The sequence below is a fragment of the Erithacus rubecula genome, assembly GCF_903797595.1.
Source record: "Erithacus rubecula genome assembly, chromosome: 13".
NCBI lineage: Eukaryota > Metazoa > Chordata > Aves > Passeriformes > Muscicapidae > Erithacus > Erithacus rubecula.
Genome location: NC_136665.1, coordinates 14,899,425 through 14,921,294, shown reverse-complemented (window position 1 = coordinate 14,921,294; position 21,870 = coordinate 14,899,425). Strand labels below are relative to the sequence as shown.

General features: G+C 41.9%; 1 protein-coding gene across 1 annotated transcript in view; it reads right to left on the bottom strand.

Moving 5' to 3' along the window:
• SLC25A26 (solute carrier family 25 member 26) overlaps positions 1–16,009 on the bottom strand; it is an 80,973-nt gene extending 64,964 nt beyond the window's left edge. The window contains 4 exon segments of the mRNA XM_079317457.1: positions 11,258–11,367; positions 12,882–12,999; positions 13,001–13,039; positions 15,868–16,009. Coding sequence (XP_079173583.1) covers positions 11,258–11,367; positions 12,882–12,999; positions 13,001–13,039; positions 15,868–15,900 — 300 coding nt within the window. The 5' untranslated portion in view covers positions 15,901–16,009.
• Positions 16,010–21,870: the final 5,861 nt, after the last annotated feature.

Genomic DNA, 21,870 nt, shown 5'->3' with positions numbered 1-21,870 from the left:
TGAGGCTGCCAAAGGTAAAAGAACACAATGCACAGGCTCTGCTTTCTTGGACAAGGATGTTCAAGCAGCACCAGTATGGTAACACTGAGTCCACAATTCAATTTTCAGATGTGAAAGCTCTAAGCAAATAGCATGGGAAGGGTGAAGGATGCAGGAGTGCAGCTGTCCCACAGTACCTGCCCACATTCCCAATTTTACCTGCATCCAGCATAGGGTCAACAGACATGGAACACAGACAACAACACAAGGGGGGCCCTTCAGCTCCCTAATCACCAAGGTCCCAGGGAGAAATTGCTTTTTCATCCCTTGCTGCTCACACAGATGCAGCCTGCTGCTTGACACAGAGCAGCACAACACAGGCACCAAGCTCAGGCCATGCCTGCTGCATCCTGCTCATTTGGGGATGATCTTGTGACAAATTAGCTCTGTGCTGAACATCTGCAGAGCCAGCATGGAAAGGGTCCAGCAGTGGCCCCTCAGCCACCTCAGTGGCATTAGGGCAGCAGACAACAGCTCCTCACTAGCAGGGGCCACACTCATTTTCCCTCTGGAGCCAGGGACTATTCCCATCTTTTAACGGGAGCAAAAACACAGAATCAAGACCCTGGGAAAGCTCAGGTGCTGCCCTACAAGCTCCTTCCTTATTTACCAGGCCAGGTAACACAATTCAATGCACATGTACACACACCATAAGGGCAGGAAGACAATAATGCTGAAACAAAAGGCTCAAGAATTTTCAAACTTAAGCTATAGGAAAACCTGATTTTACAGCTACAAGCAAAGCCATTAATAGTTTACAGAGCAAGTATGCAGAAATGAAAATACTAGTACCTATTACCTTTCCAGCTTTTTAATGCTATCACCACTTCTAAACAAGAGGGTGCTGAATTTCAAAAACCTTGTCTCTAATCATTACTAGGTCAAAGGGTGACTCCAGTATTTAGACAAAAATCTAGGTGCATTTTTAATTTGCTGACTTGCATTAGCCAGTCAGGACTAAAGCTAAAAACAGGTCTATTTCATTAACATTTATCTATGTATTGCTAAGACAGTGGAGGTTCTAATTAAATTAAAGCAATTTCTTTCCTCTGTCAGCTGGGGGAAAAGCATTTTGACTTTTGGGTGCTCTTGCACGAATCAGCACTGCCATCTCCTGGTTGGATTTATGTTGGAAGCAGACTGTCCTGGCTGCTGTGAAGAATGAAAATAAATAAAGAGCAAATAAAGTCTCAGAAGTGCTATGAAACAGTTATTACCTAGAACAGAATTTAAACAGCTTGTTTCAGTATAAATGTGGCTGTAGCAAACAGAAAATCAGATCTGTAAATAGCACCAGAACCCACCCAAAGCCTTTTCTAAGGGCTCACCTGAGTTTAGTGGAAACACCTGATCTCAAAACTGTAACTTCTGCATAGGGGCCAATCCCACCTAAAGTTGGAGCAGCTGTTCAGAATCAGGCAGACTTATCTAATTCAGCACAGAGGTACCCAGAACTTCTCTTTATACACTAACACAAGATACAGAATAAAAAAAGACAAAGGGGGGGGCATTGTCCTGCTTACACAGAGGCACGGTGCAAACAGAGACAATGCCAACATCCTTAGAAAAGAACACAACTCCTGGTCTTCAGTGCTATATTATGATCCAAATATCAACATATCTTATTTGGATTAACAGCCTTTTCCTTCCACCCTTTATGCTGCACTAAAAGCATTTTCTCCCAGGCTGGGTTTGGTAGAGAATCAAAGATAACAGACACATTTATCTTTAGGCACCTCCACTGAAGTTTGACCAGTAACCTGTGACCTGTACACGAGGTGTATCCAGGAATATTTGGAAAAGGACAGAGCAGGTGTCCTAATTGCTATTAAGGGCTTAGGCTGGCATTTAAGCTGGGCTGGTTTCCTCAGAACAGGGGCACAGCTGGTACAACACTGCCAGCTTTGTAGCTCTAAGGAGAGCAGCTTGAGAAAGCATTTATCTCCTCCTGCAGCACCCTGCACAGCTGATGATCTGACTCACACACTCCTAAAAGCTCCCACAGCCATAAGGGCTGAGCACTTGTTATCTTTAATAAGAGAATATTACACCTGCTGCAAGACAGCCTGCTGAAGTGAGAGCCCATTTCTGGCACCTGATGAGCTCCTGGCTAATGAGCTGAACTATTCTCTGCACTAACCTGGGCATAGCTGAGCATCAAGGCCAAATATTTTTCCACTTATTAATTAGCCAACCATTCTGCCCCATGGCAGGGGAAGGGGAGTTTGAGGACAAAGGACTCATATGGAATTTGTGAGTGGTTGATGATTTAGGAACCTGCAGTCAGTGACTCTGAGCAAATTTCTGGCTTTCATAGCTCAGTCTACTTGAAAATTTAGTGCAGAAACATGGAGTAACCTCCAGAAACTTTTTCTTTTGTTGCAGCTTTAAACCCTGTGGAACCCTTTCTAAAGGATTTTAATATTTCTCAAGCAGAAAGTTTTAAGAACTTTATCTGTCTGAGTAGTCTGGGAAGCTTTAATTGATGTTCACCATATAAATATAATTCAATACTTCATACAAAACTAAAGGAACATGCCTGGGGACAGTTTCTCTTAATAATTCGCATAAGTTTATTCTTAATCGAAAAAGAATATAATTTATGACACTGTAAAACTTTGTCTCCAGAGAGCAGAAACTTTAGGCTAAACCTCACAATACCTGTGCAAGATAATCACTAACCCATTAGGGAGAAAAAGCTGCTGCACAAAAATGACAACAACAAAGATGCTATGATTTATCAAAGGACATATGTTTAGGCTGCAGTCAATCTGCTAACAAAATCCTAATCTCTCACCCCGTTTCTGAAGGTCAGAAGGATTGCCTGCTGAGCAGAATGTAAAATAAGCAAGAAAAATAGAACAACTCTAAAACCCTGTTCAAAGAGAAGCAGCAATAAATTGGGGTTTGGGGGTTTTTAAGTGTAACCTGCATTAGCCTTGACTATGCTGCAGACAAAAGTGACATTGGAGCTCAAGTTTGCTTTTTTGCTGGTTTTCTGTGTGTTCTGTTTATGGGGATTTTTAAATATTAAAAAAAAAATGCTGCTTCCCAAAATAGGTTAATATGTCATAACCTGAACATCTCAGTTTCTATGTCAGATGCTCCCTTCTAAGTAGGAAGTTACTATTTTTAATCTAAAACATTAAAATTGTCCTTTTCCCCTTCTCAGATAACTGAATTATTAAAATAACAGGCGAGTTTAAAATTGAAAGTTCTTAAATTGCACTGGTTTCCTTTGGATCTGGAGAAGAAAGGGGAAATTTCCCTCTTGATTCATGTCAAAGGCTCTCAACAAAACTTGAATTCAGCACTGCAGCTTTCCATGCCTCTTTAACCCTGTCAATTTATGCTTGATTTTTCAGATCTCCCTGGGATGCCCCTATTCAACAGAATGGAAAACTGAATGCAATATTATGAGATTAGCAAAGTATTTCATCCTCCAAATAACTGCTTCTAACTGTGGTCACAGCTCTTGGGTTGGAAATATCAGCTAGCAGGGAACATGAGTGGCAGATGGAGGATGAACTGCCTCACCCTTCCCAGCAGCAAAAAAATGAGAGAAAAGAGGAGGAACATGAAATATCTTCATATTCATATATATTATTTCTTACATTCCTTGCACAGAGCACCTCAACTGCTGCAATCCCACACCCAAAACATTTCAAACACCAATAAACCTCCACCTAAATAACTGCTGCCCTTTTGACCAAGATGAACAAAACCCCAAGTTTCTCTGGTCAGTAATTCCCTGTGGGTCACAGCTGCAGTTGTGAACAAGTCCTTCCACTTGTGCCTGTCAGCAGGCTGTGCTACCTGCTAGAGCACAGAGAATGGAAGTGTTAATTCCTGTTTTAATGAGGGAATTGTCTCCAGAGGTGACAGAAACTGCCCTGTACATGTAATGTCCACTGTCCTTAAATGCCAGCCCCAGGGAAAGGGCAGCACAAAGCCTCAAAAGATGCTAAATCTTATTTTCCTCCTCCCCACTGCCATGCACAGCACAGTGAAATCCAGTGCTGTGTAAAGCTGCTGGGGTCATGAACAGGTGACTCCACTCCTAATTTAAACCCCATGGAGAGAACAAGTTTTGACTAATAGGCTCTGGATGGGAAAGTTTAGACAAAGCCAAGCTCTTTCTCCCATCTTTCCTCTGACTGACACAACACCACCTTCATTAATTTAACTGCAGCTCCCCTGTATGCTGGTTGGAAACTTTTCTTCAAAGAACAATCTCACCCAGCAAGATCCCTCAGATCTCAGCACCTCCCAGAGCTTAAAAACATATTATTTCAGAGATGAGACCATTCACAGGGACCAAATGTCACCAGCATTTGGAAAACTGGAGTTTGTGCACAAACATATTCAACTTTCTCCACATTCCCACCTTAGATGACTTTACCTGGAATCTGCAGAGCTGTTTTGCAGATTTATTTCATCCTGTAATTTTCTGATGTATAACAGCTCTGTTTTATTACTTTCCAGAGTTCCCTCCTTCCCACTTCAGAGCATCATCTGCACCAGCACACCCTTGTCTCTTCACAATGGCCATGCTGGCTGAGCCTTTCCATCCCAGCTGGTTCCTCATCCATCATTCCAGGAGCCCTCTCAGGGCTACTGGGCTTCTGCCCCTCTCAGATTTCCTTCCAACACATGGCTCTTCAATTGCCCAGATATATTCCCAACAAATCCTGCTGTGGGTTCCCTGCCTACCTTTCCTTTAGCTGTGTCAGATACAGCTCAGAACACTTCTGTCCTCCAGCAGTGGGAATTTGTGCCAAGCACCATTCACAGCAAGGAGAAACTCTCAGTCCAGTTAGATCAAGGGAAAGTTTGTGAAGCTGACACTTCTTTGCAGGAGTACTTCTCACTGCAGATGTTTTGAAAGTTTGTGTGCTTTGCCTAAACCAATTGGTCTTTTAACATTTAAGCAAGGTAGAGTTTTGTTTCCTTTTTGAAACTAGACCTAAAACTTACCAAAAGTAGCCTGATGTTACACACTTCTTGAACTCCAGCACAAACTGTGTCCTAGAGATTTGGAAGTTCCTCAGTACAATCACAAGCAGTTGGTTTAAACTCAAGAAGAAAAATCAGACAGCTGAATAACTTGAAAAAAATCTTCCTTAACCTGGTGGATGCTTGAATCATCATCAATTACTACCACTTTTAAAGTCAGAAATCCTTAAAACCTAAAGAAAATAGATCCTTAAGTCAATGTACAGAACCATCTGTATGATCCAATCTATTCCAGCAATACTTTCACAGTGAAAGTCTGTTAAACTTACTTTAAAAGGCTTAAGAAACTCATTAAATCCACCAGCCAAACTGTTCTTTCAGCAAAAGCTGGACAGTGCATCCCATCCAGCAGAAAACTGTTTCCAAGGAGCCAAGTGGGGTCAGGCTGTGCTACAGGAGGACAGACAGTAATGAGATTCCAGGCAAGAGAACACAGGCAGTATTTTCTGAAAACACATTAAGTCTCCTGTTGAAAGAAGACTAGTATTTTGCAATTTGCTCACTCTCTTGGGGATACATTGGCTCAGAACATGGAAACTTCAACTACATTGTATTTTATTAAGTATTTTCCTTTAATTGATCCCTTACTCTTTCCTTCAGCCTTTTCACTTAAAGAATTATGGGTTTGTCCACATATGGAGCTATTCACAGCTATTCCTGACAAATCCTGCATAGAACATTAGCTTAAGGTAAGTTTATTCCAAAGTGCCTCGAACATTTCCAAAGCTGACTGGTACAGTAAGTGAGGAAATCCATCAGGAAATACTTTAAAATTATTTATTTCTCGTTCATAACTTTTAATCCAAAGTTGCTTTCCTCTGTAGACACCTTGAGCTACAAATATTTCTAAATCAACTGAGTATCAGCCCTGTGATCAAAAGGCATGACAAGCATCAAGTTTTAGAGCAAAGCAGCATGTTCTCTAAACCCTAAACCCAGCAGGGTCACAAAGCAGTGTGGGGAGAGCAGCTGATGAAGAAGATGCACTATGTGCACTTAGCATGGGGCATAGAGAAGATCAGCATGGGTGGCTGGCTAGGTATTTGACAGTTCTTAATTTGCTGTTTCAGCCTCTAATTGTATGATGAATTTGTTGGCAGCATTTGTGGATTCATGCCCCTGTTTATCTTTATTTACAACCAATTCCTGCTGCTGCTCTCAGTTTCCATCCACTCTCTGTTCTTTCTCCACTATCTCTCAAAGGCAGCAGTCTCACCTTCCCAACCATCTCCTAACCTCTGCTTCTGCATAAAGATTTGGCAAAAATCCTACTGTATCTGTATTGCAGACCTGACCTCACATAGATTAATTTATGAATATTTTAAACCCCACCACAATTAATTCAGAAGACCACCAACGTTGCACTCCCCACCACTGCTCACCTTGCCAGGGTATTCCCTTTCTCAAAGCCTGAGTGCAGCCAGATTTTCACAGCACAAAAGGTGCAGTCACAGCTAAAATGACAGGCACTGATCAATGAAAATAGGAAAAGAAAAAAAGTTTCAGTATTGTGGAAAAGATCCTGCCACACTTGGACTGCTGTCACTTGCACACTGCTTTGAATACTAAGATCTGCCAGCACATACTACACTGGTTGAGAGGACACAGGATGCAAAGCACAAAATGCAGGACAATTTTGTCCATTTATTAGTTCAGCTTTTAGAAAAGGAGCAGCTGAAATATCCAAAGCCATTAGCCCAAAGTCTAGAAACAAGCACTTTATCTCCTCTTTGCTGAACTAAAATCATCTCTCCCTAGACTGTCCAACTTTCCTGTTGAACTGAAAAGTCACATCTTCCAACATTGCAAGGTTTAGAGTTTGAAATACCTAAAATTTTAACTTCAAGTCTGATGTGAGTGGCTGTCTCACCCCTGTTAGATTGGGCTCCTGAAGCTGATCCTCCAGAGCTTACCATGCTGCAAAGCCCTGGCCAATTATCCTGCTGGAGATTTCCATCCCATTACTCTGCAGATTTGCCTGACTCATGCTCCTGCCTTTTCCTCAGAACAGGCATTAATAACAACTTTCTTCTCTGATCTAGCCAGTTTCTCATGGAATTAACACCAATATACTTTTGGAGATTCTTGTTCTTCTATTAAACTGAAACTATTTAATTGTTTCAAACAATGCTGCCAGAGCAGAGGGAAGAAGTGGATTATTTGTGGATAGAGACAGACAACAGTGTTGTCCATCATGTCTAGAATTCCTCTTTTTATGCAGGAAAAGAAAATCCAAAAAAAAACACAAGCATAAAATAATGTAAAGCATACACTTTCCTCTTTCATTTGAATTAAAAGCACAGTTAAAATATCATTCTACAGAATCATGATTTTTAAAACTGTAAACTTGCTTGCATTTGAGCTTTCTTCTTCTAAGAAACAAGTTCATACTAGCAGAGAAAGGTAAATTAATTCCCCAGAAAGATAATTCTTGCATTAAGAAGTTTTCCTATTTGACACATCCCAACAGCAGATAAAAAAAAATTCCAAAGTTATTAATATGAAGGGTCAGATGCTAATCATAGATGAACCACACACTTTGCTCTTATCACAGAAGTACCTCAAGTGGTAAGGCACTGGAATTCCAAGTGAACTTGGAATTTCACCTTGAAATACCTGTCCTCACCTTGCCCTGTGCAGTCAATGATCCCCTCTCCCCACTGAAGTGACAAAGTTTTAAACTTTCCAAATCTCCAGACTTTTAACCCCAAATTACTTTTTACAGACTTTTAAACCCTAAAATACTCTAGAAACTTGCACAAGGACAAAAGCAGCTCAATGCCTTCAGCTGGTGAAGATCCAGAGCATGGTCATTACCACAGGACATTTCCCTGCCATGCTGGTCCTCAGCCTACCCAACACTTCCTCTCTGAAAACCAAGGTAGTTTGCTGTCTTGCAAAGCAGGGAAAAAAAAGAAAGACAATGCCATCAAAAATAGCCAGTCAAGAACAAAAGGTCAGAAAGATAAGAGTGAACCCACAATTTACAGGCAGCAACCCAAAGCTTTCACTAATGTCTTGCAAAGCTCAGATTGTAACCATAACAATATCTAAATATTAGATGGGAAAGGGCTGTTGCCAGAGCCAAATGACTTTCCTCTCACCTCCATGGAAAAGCCACTGGGGTGTAAAATTATCTGTGCTGAATCCAAATTAGCTGTGCTGAATCCAACCACTTTGGCACTCCTGCATTGATCAAACTGGGACAACCTTAAATTTGTGCCATAAAACCACATTTGCAGGAGCTTGGTGGGAAAGGCTCAGAGGGGGTTTCTATTTAGCAAAGTTTCTTGTAATTAATATACACACTTATTAAACTGACATTAAAAAAATCTGTGCAAATCAAGCTGGAGCTGTACAATTAACTCTGGGCCTGGTTACTGCTGAAAATGGGCACTAGGAGCTTAAAAATGCTGCTCCTTCTCAGAGTTACTTATACCACCTTAGAATGTTAAAAGTAAAATTTCAGAACATCTGGTTTTCCTTTCCACTCCCTATGATATCATGTTTTCCAAGCACATTTGGCAGCTCCCAGTAAAGATACAGGCAGACTAAACATACAGGGCAAAGCAGAGTCAAGATGAAAAATTCCAAAGTCCTGGATGCAATAAGTGTGTTTCCTATCTCCACATTTCAGTTACACAAGTGGTGTAATAAGGGCTTTTCCCCCATTGGCAACTCATGTATTCAACCTTCTCCTTCCTTGATGAGATGATACACCATGTATCTGCCCTCTAGAGTTTTGGATGTGCCTTTGTAAGCAGTTTTTCACATATTATGGGATATTGAGAGTCCCTATACAGCGAGATTCAGTTGTAGGGAAAAATAATTATGCTTAACAGGGTTAGATTTTTGTATGTATTTTTCTTTATCTCACTCTGGGAGAATAGATTAGCTTTCTATATTCCTCCTGCCTAAAAGGGAAAAAAAAAATACAAGAAAACAAACCAAAACACTGCTGCAACCCCTGCCTTTTTATTGCTTGGCTTTGTCTCTCCCAGTCTGGAACAGGAAAAATGAACTAAACCAGTTTCAGGGGACTGTTTCTCCCATGAATTTCCACAGACTGTAAACAATACAGGAGAGTGGCTGTTATAAAAGCTAAAAGTTTTTATTTGGCCCATTTCTCACATATATTTTATCATATCTTAAAGCAACCTTTGTATCTCTTCCTCTTTACCTATTTTACTATTTTTACTAGTTCACATTCAAAACACAGATCAGTCAGCAAAAACACACAATTAAGTTTTGCACATACTCACATTTTATTGATGCACAACAAGGTATCTGACTTATTTACACTCACCAGTGAAGGAACAGCAAACCTAGAAATCCACCAACACTTTCTTGCTCTAAGTCCTAATTTCTCCTCATGTTTTGTAAAAAAACTGTGTGGAAATGCAAAGACATACCTTAAGAATTAAGTCTTTGGCTTAATGCTTCACATTTAAAAGCAATTTAAATTATGAAGTATAAAATAGAAGAAAAGTACATATTATCAAAAAAAAATACTGACAAAATAATATTCCCAGTACATATGCCCTGATTAAAACTTAATGACAAATCAATAAAATTGTAATTATAACTTGCACCCTGATGCAATTTGGACCAGTTCCTATCTTTCTATTGATCACCTAGCACTTTATAAAAAACATACATGAGAAGGTCTTTGTGCTATTTTATTACAGACTCGTTGTAGCAAATCTCTAAACATCTCAGTTGTTTCAGAGCTTAGTTCTCTCCTCACACCCATCACTCCAAGAGGAGAAGAGAAGCTAGCAAAAACAGGAAAATGAGGTGGAAAATGGCTGTTTTGACACCATAGTTCCCACATATAAAGCCACTCTGCCATTTCATGGCTACCATGACACATCTCTCTGGCCTTAGAGCAGCCAGAGCCAAGCATGTGAGAGCCCTGAGCAGCTCAGTGAACTGTGCTGCACCATCTCTGCCAGCCCCAACATGGAAGCAGCAAGTGCCTGAGCTGTAAAGGTCACACACCAGCACAGGGAACAACCTGCAACAGGTTCTGTGGAAAGGAGTCATCTGTAGGCAACTGGGCTCAGGCAACTGCTGAAATAATTACTCAGTTGTTATTTTCTCACAGGATCATCACAGGGACAGAGGGTGTACCATAAATAACCTATTCCACAATGAAGAGACATTTTCTTCTGGTAATTTTGTTACAAAGTGCTGGTACCTCTTCATGAGCCCCATTGCCATCTTGCTTGATTCTGCAATAGCAGGTGAGAAGCTCAAAACACCTCCTGGATCTGCTGCTCCATGACACATCAGGCAAACAAGGAGTTTTAGGGCTGTGCATTGGTGGTAAATAACCTCATGCTGATTTCCAACAGCCTTTAGAGAATCTTCATGGAAATAAGTTCTGTGCATTGCCTTCAGTTAGAAGTTCCAACCTGACAGCACAGGCTCTAACCAAGCTCAGAAAGAATCCACCTGAGGCAGCAACACAAACAAATCCCACCCAACCCCACATCTATCACCTTCCATCTACCCCTACCAGAGTGCTCATAGGTGCTGCACTCATCTATCTTCATGTACTTGCTATGTTAAATTAAGTTTCCTGGCTAAATCTCATTCAATCTAATCAGTAACATTTCCACAGAAGAATAAAAATTACTTGGGTAAAGCTGATCTCACAGAGAGCAGGGAGAGCTGAGCTGCTTCCCATGGGAAATAGCAAGGCTGTGCTGCTGTGGTAGTGAGGTACCTGGTGTTAAGCTGAAATAAATGGCATCTCCACACTCCTGGTAGCTTGGGACCAACATGCACCTAAGCTAAGCCCTCCATGGGAAAGAAAATAAAAAAGTCAGTTAATAAAAGCAGAATACAGAACCACAGATGAAACCAATTTTTCTGCCCCGTGCCATTAGTTAAGTTTAAGTTGCAAAAGAGCCAGAAAAGCTGTTTGTTTCCTTACAGCCCATTTACTTACCTCAAACTGCAGAGACAATCTGCACCCCATTTTATCAGTGCAGTGCCAGGACACACAGTGTCAAAACCAGCAGAGCAGAGGTGGGCAGTGCTGGCAGAACAGCAAGGGGTGTTTAGAGCTCAACACCCATCCCCAAGGCACTGTGCCAACAGTGAAAAATGAGGCTGTTGTAAGAACTGAAACAAGATATGATACCAAACCCAAATTCCCATAACTGGACACAAAATAGATGAACTTCCTTCTTACCACTTCCCCAAGGGAGGCAGCCACCATGTGTGTCACAGGGGACAAGTAAGATGAAGATCCATGGGGCAGCACAGATTTCACATTCTCATAGGTGATAAAAAAAGCAGCAGCTGAAATTCAACAAAAACATGCAATCATTGTACTGTTCCTCCATCACAGGGCTGTAGTTAGAGCATATTTTTACTCCAAAACAGTACATTATCAACAGAATGTGTGAGATAATCCCTTCAGAACTTTTAGCTTCTGGCTATCCCTGACAAACCTCCCATTAATATCAAAGGTGTCAGGACTCCAGGCCACATTTAGTATGAGCTACAGAAAGATGTGTTCATTAGCCATGAATGTCCAGCACATTTTGAAAAACAGTTATCTGGAGAGGGACCATCTCTTGGTTGAACTGAACACATGGTCCTTTTTTTGAGGGGAGGAGGAAGGGAAAAACAAATCAGTTGATTAATTGAAAAGAAAAACAAACCCAAAAAGCATAACTTGGGGGATAGCACAAATCTGCTATCCTGCAATGTGAAAAACTGTTTCAGTAGCAGTTTATTAATAACTTCTTCCTAGCTATTGTCAGTTAAATATATTGAATTTAGCTCCATAACATTTTTTCCAGGCTTTTGAAGGATTTGTATAAGTACTGTGCAGTGAACAAGAAACACCCAAAACTAAACTGAGCACAGCAACGTGTGTTTATTCACTGCAAGAGTCAACTACAAAGGCACTTACACCTTAAGGGTTATTCCTTTTCCTAAAGATAATTTCAGTTCTCAGTCATACGTGTGAAAGATAAAACTACAGTGCAGATTTTGGAGATGTAAATACTGAAAAAAAATGACATGTCTTGCGGGGGAACAGATTTTAATTGTAAAGAAGGGCTGTGTGAATTGCCTTCTACTAATCAAAAGATGCTTATCACCTCAAAAGGAGATAACAGAGCAGCCAAGATAAAGAACTGATTTTTTTTTATATCACCTTATGAAGGACATCAAACATCTGAAGGTGTCAGTGGATTTGTCAGCAAAGTTCTCCTAACATTTACGTTCACAGCACAGATTGCTGTTTTTTCATCCCTCCCTACAAAGACAAAATGGACAAAGGCATCAGAAATTTCAGATGCCTTTTCTCTGCAGGGACTAAAAGTATCTACTTTTTTAAAGCCTCAGTTTCAAAAGTATTCCTGATGTCTTTACAACTGAAGCATTGTTGTCTCAGGGAGATGGGCAGAGCATCCCCAGGGCAATTAACTCAAACACCTGCAGTGTTCAAGCACTTTGAAATTCCATTCATTTCCAAGGCCAAGAAAGAGTGGGTCATGACAAAAATGGCCAGGACAAGCAAGACTCAAAGCCCTCCTTGCACCCAGAAATGCTTTAGTGTGCTCCTGTAAGGACAGGTTTATATCCAGGAATGCTCCCAAGGAATTAGGGTTGCTTTTCAGAGCAAACATGCAGCACCCTTCACTCCAGTCTTGCTCAAGTTTGCTCAATGCTGGAATTCTAGAAACTGCTCTTCACATCTGGACATGGACTCACAAAATCCAGGCACCCATGGGAGAGGAAGCCACAGCCAGAATGTGCCATGTGACATAAATTACTGCTTAAAGAAGCCAAAGGAACTTTACCATTTGGAAAGGATCCTATTGCAGTGGAAGGAACACCAGCGTAGATGCCACGAAAACCACCAGCCTTTCTAAATCCTTGAGGACTCTGAAGTCTTGTTTTCACAGTATCCAGGGGAAAAAAGGATCAAGTCAACAAACACACCAGCAACTCCACCAGCCTTCAAGACAAAACCATGGAGAAAAGTGTATTAATATTTCAGGGGTGAAGTTGTGGTGCTTATGTGAGTAACTGAGGCATGTGCAACCCAAAGCACTGCTGATTGTAACCTAGGTCAGTTTATAAACTAATAAAATTATAAACTCATAAACTGTCTTACACACAATTCAACAGCTTCCACAACTTTTACAAGGAGGGGTCAACAAAAGAAAGTAACAAGTACTACAACTTTTAAACCATTTTAAGGCATTTTCACAACAATCTCAGTGTTTTCAATAGTGCAAGCAAAGCAATGCAACACTTCCCCATCCCACAGAAAAGCCAGAGAGTGGATGTCACTTATCAAGAGATAGCACAGAATGACCAACAGCTCCAACAGCTGTGTGATAAAATCAGGGAAAGACTGAAGCAATTCTGCTCACTCCCCTTAGGTATTTCTAGAAAGCACATTCACATTTTTCCATCAAACATCTTCATTTAAAGTGTTCACACTCCTTCATTGCCTTTGTCAAACAAAGCCTAAAGTAAGCTTTTTTCCCCTCCTAATAAAAGCCTATAGAAGAAAAAAAAAAAAAAAAGGACAAATCATTGAAGGTTTAGATTGGAAGAGTCCTTAAAGATTTAGTTCCTGCCCCTGCCATGGGCAGGGATATTTTCCACTGTCCCAGGTTGTCCCAAGCCCTGTCCAGCCTGGCCTTGGGCACTGCCAGGGATGGGGCAGCCACAGCTTCTCTCTGCACCTGTGCCAGGGTTTCACCACCCTCATAGTGAAGAATTTTTCTCCAATATCTAATCTAAACCTACTCTCTGTCAATTTGAAGTCATTCCCCCTTGTCCTGCCACCATGTGCTCCTTCCACTTGTAGAATCCCTCAAGGTACTGGAAATCATGTTAAATAAAGGTGTTTTCAATGTTATAAAGAAAAGGGAAAGGTTATATCCAAATAATGCATGAAACAAAAGCCTAACAATTTAACCAGCTAGGGCTCAATCTTCGTCCATTGTCTGTATTTCTAGATGACTGGGATTTGTTTTTTATAATTACTCCATGACACGGCAGATTGTAGAAAATAATTATTTCACAAAAACACGAGGAAAAGGTTGAAATAAACAGAAAAACTGTTTTAAAATAAAACACCATCAATAGCTAGCATTAATCCATCATGAGACATTATTTAGATGCAGTGCTATTCAGAAAACACAGTTTGAAGGCTACCTCAAATGCACAAGAAACAGCTGCACAGATGTTTAACTCTGCCTGAAAACAAATCACATGTGTGTTACTCTGATAATTTTTTTCAGGGTAACAGAGGATTCAGAGAGGTGTTCACTATCTACTACTAAAGGTTTAATCAATAAGTTAATTACTCTTTTAATCTAGTTGGCTATTTTGAATGCATTGATTCTTCTTCACTCTTTTTCATCAAAATCCTTATCTGCTCAAAATAGCATTGATCAGATTTAATCAGATTTAATCTAGCCATCTGTTAAAACATGAATCAAAAGTTACTAATTGCTTCTTTAAGTTCTCCAAGTTCTGTATCTAAAATGTCATTTAAATTCATGAGGTAGCTAACAGAGCACCTGCCAGTGGGTGACAATAGCTGTGTGTTTGCTACAACTGCAGAAAAATGACTTTTGGTTCATAAAACACCTAGAACACAATTTCTCCCTCCCCTGTCAGTAACAGCAGCACCCTGACTTTCCACAAGAACTGACAGCAGCACTGGTGTTTCCAAGGAGTCCCCAGCTATTGGGGCTGCACCTTGCTGAGAGCACAGATGGAAAAGCAGCTTTTAGGGTGGGGAATGCTTCACACACAGGGTCAGGGGCTCCCCATGGTGCTGGGGTGGCTGCTGAAGCCACAAAATGTGGCCACCCCTCAGCTCAGCTCATCACCTTGGCAATGGTCATCTGCAAAATGAGGAATATGTAAAATATCCCTAAGAAAGGATGTTCTTTGATGTTAGTGCCTGGCAAATTTCAAGCCTAATCAACCAGAAAGGAGATTGAATTGTTGAAACAGAGAGTAACCAACAGGCTCTAGGTGATATCCACGTGCCAGAAAGCCAAAATACTTGTCAGCAGAATTGCCAAAGTTCAGGGCTGCATATGCTTCAATAATGTCAGACCAGAGAGAGGTTAACAAATGCTGGGAAGAAGGATGAACCCCTGACAGTGGGCACAAAGAATGCAGAATTTATGGGCCACAAGGGCATTTGACAGAACTGCAAAGAAAGGGGATAAACTAATAAAGACAGCTCAATAACTGAGCTGAATCAGTTCTGGTGGGGTAAAAGGTAATTTTAGCAGGGGCACAGCTCAGCTGCATCAGGGAAACCCACCCACCCGAGAAGAGAAACACTGACCGTGTGATTAATTACTATGGGAAGCCAGAGAATCACTAAGCTATAGAAGATACAGCCAAAAAAAAAAAAAAAAAAATAAACCTCTGTAAGTTTAGCCAATGAACATTATTAGTTGTTTGGTAAAGAGGAGAAATAGTGAAAGGTTTTGGTGGTCGCAGCGCTGGCTTTGGGGGTTTGCCATTCAGGGCCACTTTCTGTGCAGAGAAAGAACAGATATATAAATATATGTGTGTCTGTATATATATATATATATATGTATATGTGTATATATATATATGTATTCTATATGTATTACATATATTACATAGATAAATACATACACACATATATACATATATATATATATGTATGTATATATATAATTTAGATATAATTTATAACCTGTAAATACACTCCACTCTGTTTATGGACCGGGCTGGTGCACACCGGGTAGACCGCCCCATTCGGGCCCGCTCACTCACCGCCAAGGCCGCCCAGGACTCCCGCGGCTCCATGCAGGGCAGGCGGTCGGTGCGGGCGGGGATCAGCGGCGCCGGGCCCGGCGCTCCGGGCACGCCCCGTGCGCGCACATGGGCGCAGCCATATTGCCGTTCCCGCGCGGTCACGTGATCGCGGCTCTCAGCGCGCCTGCGCGGGCCCGTGCGCATGCGCACGCCGGGCAGCTCTTCTTAATTAGCGCCTAGTGTTAATTAGTTCGTACTTAGTGAGTTTTTGCTGTGCAGTATCGGTATAGCAGCTCTTCCCGGCGCCCCTGAGATGCCTGTTTGGAGAACCAAGTTTTCCCATGTGCTCTGGAAAAAAATGACATCCTAAGGAAAAGAGCGCTGAAATCTGAAATTGAGGTTTTCCTTAATTGACGTTGATGTCTTCAAGCTGAATTTTCTGTCTCCAGGATGAATTTTCTCACCTTCTGTGAACGTAACTGATGACATCAGACAACTTCTACAAAAGACCTTTTTTCTTTCCGGCATTGTGTCCATCATATTATCCAAATAATTATTCATTAGACAGGTGGAGAATATGTATTAGATAGGCGAATTAATGTAAATTTTACTGTGTAATAGGTGTAACATTTTACTCCTTGGAGTGCTTGGTTTGTGGAAACTTTCACCTTGCACCCTGTGCAGAATAAACAGAAATGTTTCTGTGTTTAGAGAGCTCTGAAAATCAGCAGAATGTGCAGCACAGAGCCTGGTGCATTGGTTCTCACACCACCCATGGGATGTTCCAACCAGCAATATTCCCCTGAGCCTGAGCAGTTTACAAAAGTAATAAACCCTCCCAGCCAAGCTCATCCTCCTCTCTCTGTTCCCCAGAGCTCTGCTGGCTCTCCTGCGATGGAAAATGTCATTTTTCACCCAGATCTCAGACACTTTTACGCTTGTATGTGTGTCCTGCTGGCTCTCCCCCTTTTCTACAAAGGGCATTCAATTAATCAGTGGTTCCAAAAGCTGCAGAAAGGATTTTGGCACAGAGTGCTGACACAATCCTCACCCAGCAGGAAACCACACTTGGAATTACGGGAAATGTGATTCTAGAGGAGGAAGAAAGGGTGGATGCTGGAGAAAATTCAGGCAGGCTCCGATTCCAAGATTTCCTTGGCTGCAAGCACGTCACTTGGGATGAGTTTTGGATGTAGCAGCAGCAGGGAATGTGATGGTGCCTCACCTCCAGCTCAGGCTGCTTAGGGTGTTTGCATCTGTGCAGATGTGGGCTCTAACATCTGCATGACTGGCATGGAAGTGCCATTGCCAACTCCACCAAATTCATTACAGCTCTCCTACAACTCTGTGATTTTTTTTTTCTGAGCTGCCTCAGCCCCCAGAGACAGGTGATGTCAGAGCAGTCTTCATTTCATTTAGTCTTCATTTTTCATTTTGAGTGAAAAGCTCAAAGCTCCACAGGCAGAAATGGAAAGAACCTGAGTGTGTTGCATTTCTCAACCTCCTTAGATTTTTAAGGCAGCTCTTTGGTGTTCTGTCTCTAACTTACAATTGTTTGGTAATCTGGTGGGTTATTAATAGTTAGTTTTAGTTTGGGCTGTATTGTGCTTGTTAAGAAACATTGTTGGTTTCATATCAGGAATGATCAAACAAGTGGACTCCTTTGGCAGATGTGTGACCACCTGAAGTCTAAGGCAGGCTGGTTTGCTGTCCTAGGAATTAATTCCTGAAAATTCCCGTGACAAGGGGGTTAGAACTGGATATTTATGGTCCCTTCCAACCCAAACCATTCTGTGATTCTACAAAAACTTTGATCCTGGTTCCTGGAAGAAGCAGGAGTTACATATTCCAGCTGTAGCACAGAGATGACAGGACTGTGAGCAGTTATTACAGTAACACCCATCAGAGCACCTGGCTCTCTGAAAGAACCCTGCTATTTACACAGAAATAAAAAGAACCTAAAATCTACCATTTCCAGATGGTTTTGTGTTGAGTGGCTAAATGGACTCAAAAGCTGGAAGTTCTTCTCTTTCCAGGTCCATGTCTGTCATTAAATTAAGCACATTGGAGCCATACTGAGGGAAAAAATCAGACATGTGCAGTAAATGAAGTGGGCTGTTGGACTCACTGCTATCCCCCAGAACCCAGCCATGGAAACACTTGAAACAAGACCTTTTTACCCCCATGTGCCCAGGAGGTTTCTTGATGTAAAGGTTCTTGGGGTCATAGCGTCTTCACATTGCTCAGTGCAAACATTTCAGATACATTTGTGGCACTGACTCTTTTATTTATCACCTTCTGTCAGAACTGCTGCTGCATCAGAGAGGTCACAACCTTCTATTCTTCTAAGTCACTGTCCTGTCTTAAATGAACAAGTTCTGCTTAATGCCATAGACCAAACATCCATCTTTGTGCCAAGTCCTTCAGTGGACTCCCCCCAGGCTTGGAAAGTAAATTGAGTGAAAAAAGAGATCTGCTGTGGGTGCTCTCCAGCATCTCTCCACTGCTAGGGAAGAGGATGGGCTCAGCAGAACCTTGCACAGGTAGTGTCTGGCTGCACCTGAACAGCAGATGTTCATGGTCAGCTCAATTTTCAGCTTCTCCCAAGCCTGAGCCTGGCTGTGGCTGGAGCTCAGGGGCTGGAGGACAAGCTGGAGAGGCAGAGGAGCAGCCACGTCCTGGAGCAGAGAGCAAACACTTGTGTTCATCCTGCTGCAACTGCAGACTCTGCCAGCACCACAGCAGCTTGCTGGCCAAAATTTTTTTTGCTCAGCCCCTCCTTTCATCATCTTTTTTGTTCCCTGCTCTTCTCTCTCTGCCCTTCCTTGCCCATGGCTGCAGGTTGGTAGGAATGCTTTTTAAAATGGCCATTATGCTTGCACCACCTCACCTGCCTCCCTCAGCCTTTGCAGCACATAAAAGCCTTGGCAGGAGATGAAAAGCCTTTTAATTGTGGTGGGATGAGGAACATAGTGCATCTCTGGATGCACTGAGTGGGACATGAGCTGCCAGCAGCACAGCAACCCTCTAGCTTATGTTCTGCAGAAAAAGAGATTCAGCCACCCATGACTCCTCTTTGTCAGGGCTCCTTAAGCAGCACTTTGCATTGATTTCACATTAATCCTTCCACTAGTACAGCAATGCCCATGCACAGAAATGCCTGTATGTGTGCATCTGTGATTATGTAAGCATGTTATATTCTTTGTGTGTATTTCCTCCCCACTCTCTGGCTGCTGTTGGATGTCTGTCACCAGCAGCAGAAGATTTATTGATCTGGTCATAACATATTAAGGCTGCTGAGGAGCAGATGTTAAAAACAGACTTCTTGGCATATATCAGCCCCCAGTGATATTGGTCTCACACATGCTCCAGTTTATTTATTGAAGCAATTGCTGTCTCATTCTCTTCATTATCCTCCTTCTGGGCAATTCAGGCACACCAGAGCCAACCCCTTCCAGTCAGTCAATCCTTCTTGGACCATTGTTTTTGCTTCAGCTTGGGCAACACCCGACAACTTTTCCTTCCTGAGAAGGAAAAGCCCATCCCACTGTTCATAAAAGCAGATGGAAATTTATCAGCTGCAAAAATTTATCCTGGCATGAGTACAGTGAAAATAAAGACTCAGAGATCCCCCTAATTTGATAATAAGCAGGTGCATAATGGGGCCAGTGAAGCCATCTGAAGGGAGAACTTCAATGATATGACCACATAGAGCACCCAAGAGGCACCACAGGAGCATATTGTGCCAGATGAGGAACAAAACACAGCCCTTTGACCATAAAAATGTTGTTTGTCCCATTTTATTACAAACAGCCACAGACCTGTGAAATTCATGCAGAGCAAAGAGTTCTTCCTGGGTAGGAGAGCAGAGTGGCTCCACACACCAAAAAGAAAGCAGAATCCTGTTCCCAAAAATTCCTCCCAGGGCAGGTACTTGCCTCCAGCTGCCACCCCAGTGTCCCTCTGTGTGCTCAGCTTTGCTGCAAACCTCTGCCCACATGCTTCTGGAGCTGCCTGCTTCAGAAAAATGAAAATTAACTAAATATTTTCCTAATATGTAGCCAGCAGTGGACAGCTGGACCTGGATGGGCAGAAATCTTTCCAGCTCTCCTAATTTTGTCAGTCTTTCTTTTTCTGCCTTAACCCTCTTGTAAACTGCAGGCAAGGCTGGTTTAATCTGGATTTTAGGTGGGTTTTTTTGTCATTCATACACCATTAGCTCCCCCTCACGTTTACAGTAGCATTCCCTGTTCTTAAGTCTGGCAGGGTTTAGAAATTCTGCTGAAATCATAATTGCAGTACATTTTTATGGAAACAGATGGGGGAACCAGACAGCCATAAATTTAATAACTCCTTTGAGTACTTAGTAGCAGAAACACGAGTCCCCAAATTCATTAAGAAAAAAAGTGATTAATGATGATATAGATTTTGCATAATGATAGAAAGCCTTAAACTGTACAACTTCTGAATGCTCCTCATTTTTTCTGCCTTATTGGCTGCCTGGACAATTGAAGATGAAGGGCTTGGGGAAGACAGAAAACATGCATTTTAACTACTGGGTAAAGTAAGTAAAATAATGATCCAGTGGCAATGCAGTGACCTTTACATGTGAACACGTCTTTCAGGCTCTCTGCAGTCAGTCTCACAGCACAGCTGAGTTAATCTAATATTTCCATTTTAGCTCATAAGAGAAATGAAGGAAAATCTTAATTATGCCTGTAGTTGTGGTTATAATCCAACCCCCTGACACAGGAATTACTCACATCTGTTCTCAACTCGTTTTGTGGGCCAATGCAATGACTTGGTGGATTCAGGAAGCAGAGCTAAGAAAAAGTTTATACCAGAATGGCCCTAAGCTGCCCAAATAATGGTGCATTTCCAAATTGTCCCATAAAAGCAGCCCTGACATTCCCACAGAGTGGCTGAACCAGGAAACATGGTTTCTTCAGCCACTGATTTGCTTCAGTCATTCTGGTGATTCAGTTCCTTCTTCTTTTTAAAAAAAGAGTTTTGACAGACCTGCTCCCTTCCAAAGGTGTTGTTGGAGTTAGTGAAACGTGAGGTGTGTGGTCCCAGGAGAAGGAGTGGATGCAACATTAGTGCTGGACCCACTTTCCCTCCCCTTCCAACCAGTATGGACCAGCACAAGATCAAGGCCATCCTGGTACAGGCTCAGCATGACCCCTTGGGCCATTTTGATGAACCTTTGTAAGAAAAGACTCAAATAGAAGAGGATTTTCTTGGCTTTCATGGATTTGGAGAGCTGGACTCCTCCATCCCAAGGATGTGGCCCAGCAGTGCTTTGTGAGATGGTGGCTCTGACTCCAGGGAGAGGTTGGTGACTTCAACTTGAGAGTGACCCTCACCTCCACTGACAGAAATAAACTGCAATTGTTTCTGGATAGACAAGGAGCAGCACTTTTGAAAATTAGATCATTGCTAGCTGTTTGCTCAGCTGAGTTTTTATCAGCTAAATCCCAGCTCCCAGGGAGTGGGTGGAAAGTGCTTGGAGTGACAATAGAACAGCCACCATGGCTGAAACAATCCACCCATTGGGACATGTCACTGAAGAAAGGAGCTAAAGGGTTTATTTGAACAGCTGAACTTTGGCATGAAAACTACACCTATCCTTTTGACAAAAACTGTAAAAATAATACAGATTGCTTTAAGAAAAATGGACTGTGTCCTTTTGACATAAACTGTAAAAATAACACAGTTTGCTTTAAGAAAAATGAGCTACGTGTTTGGCACTCTGTACTTGATATAATTCATTTTTAGTATCATCTAATTCAAAGAAAAGAGTTTTTCAATCTGCTGAGGCTGCTCAGAGAAGGACAAAGAAACCAAAGGACATGGGTGACAGGGTAGGGACAGGAGCAGAGGGCTGGAGGGAGCACAAACTCTCACAGCTGTTGGGGCACATGTTGACTGTCCTAGAATTGCACATTCCTTTTTTCCATCCCTCCACACTGCTGTCTGTGTCCTGTAAGACCACATGAAATCCTGCTCCATATTCCCTTC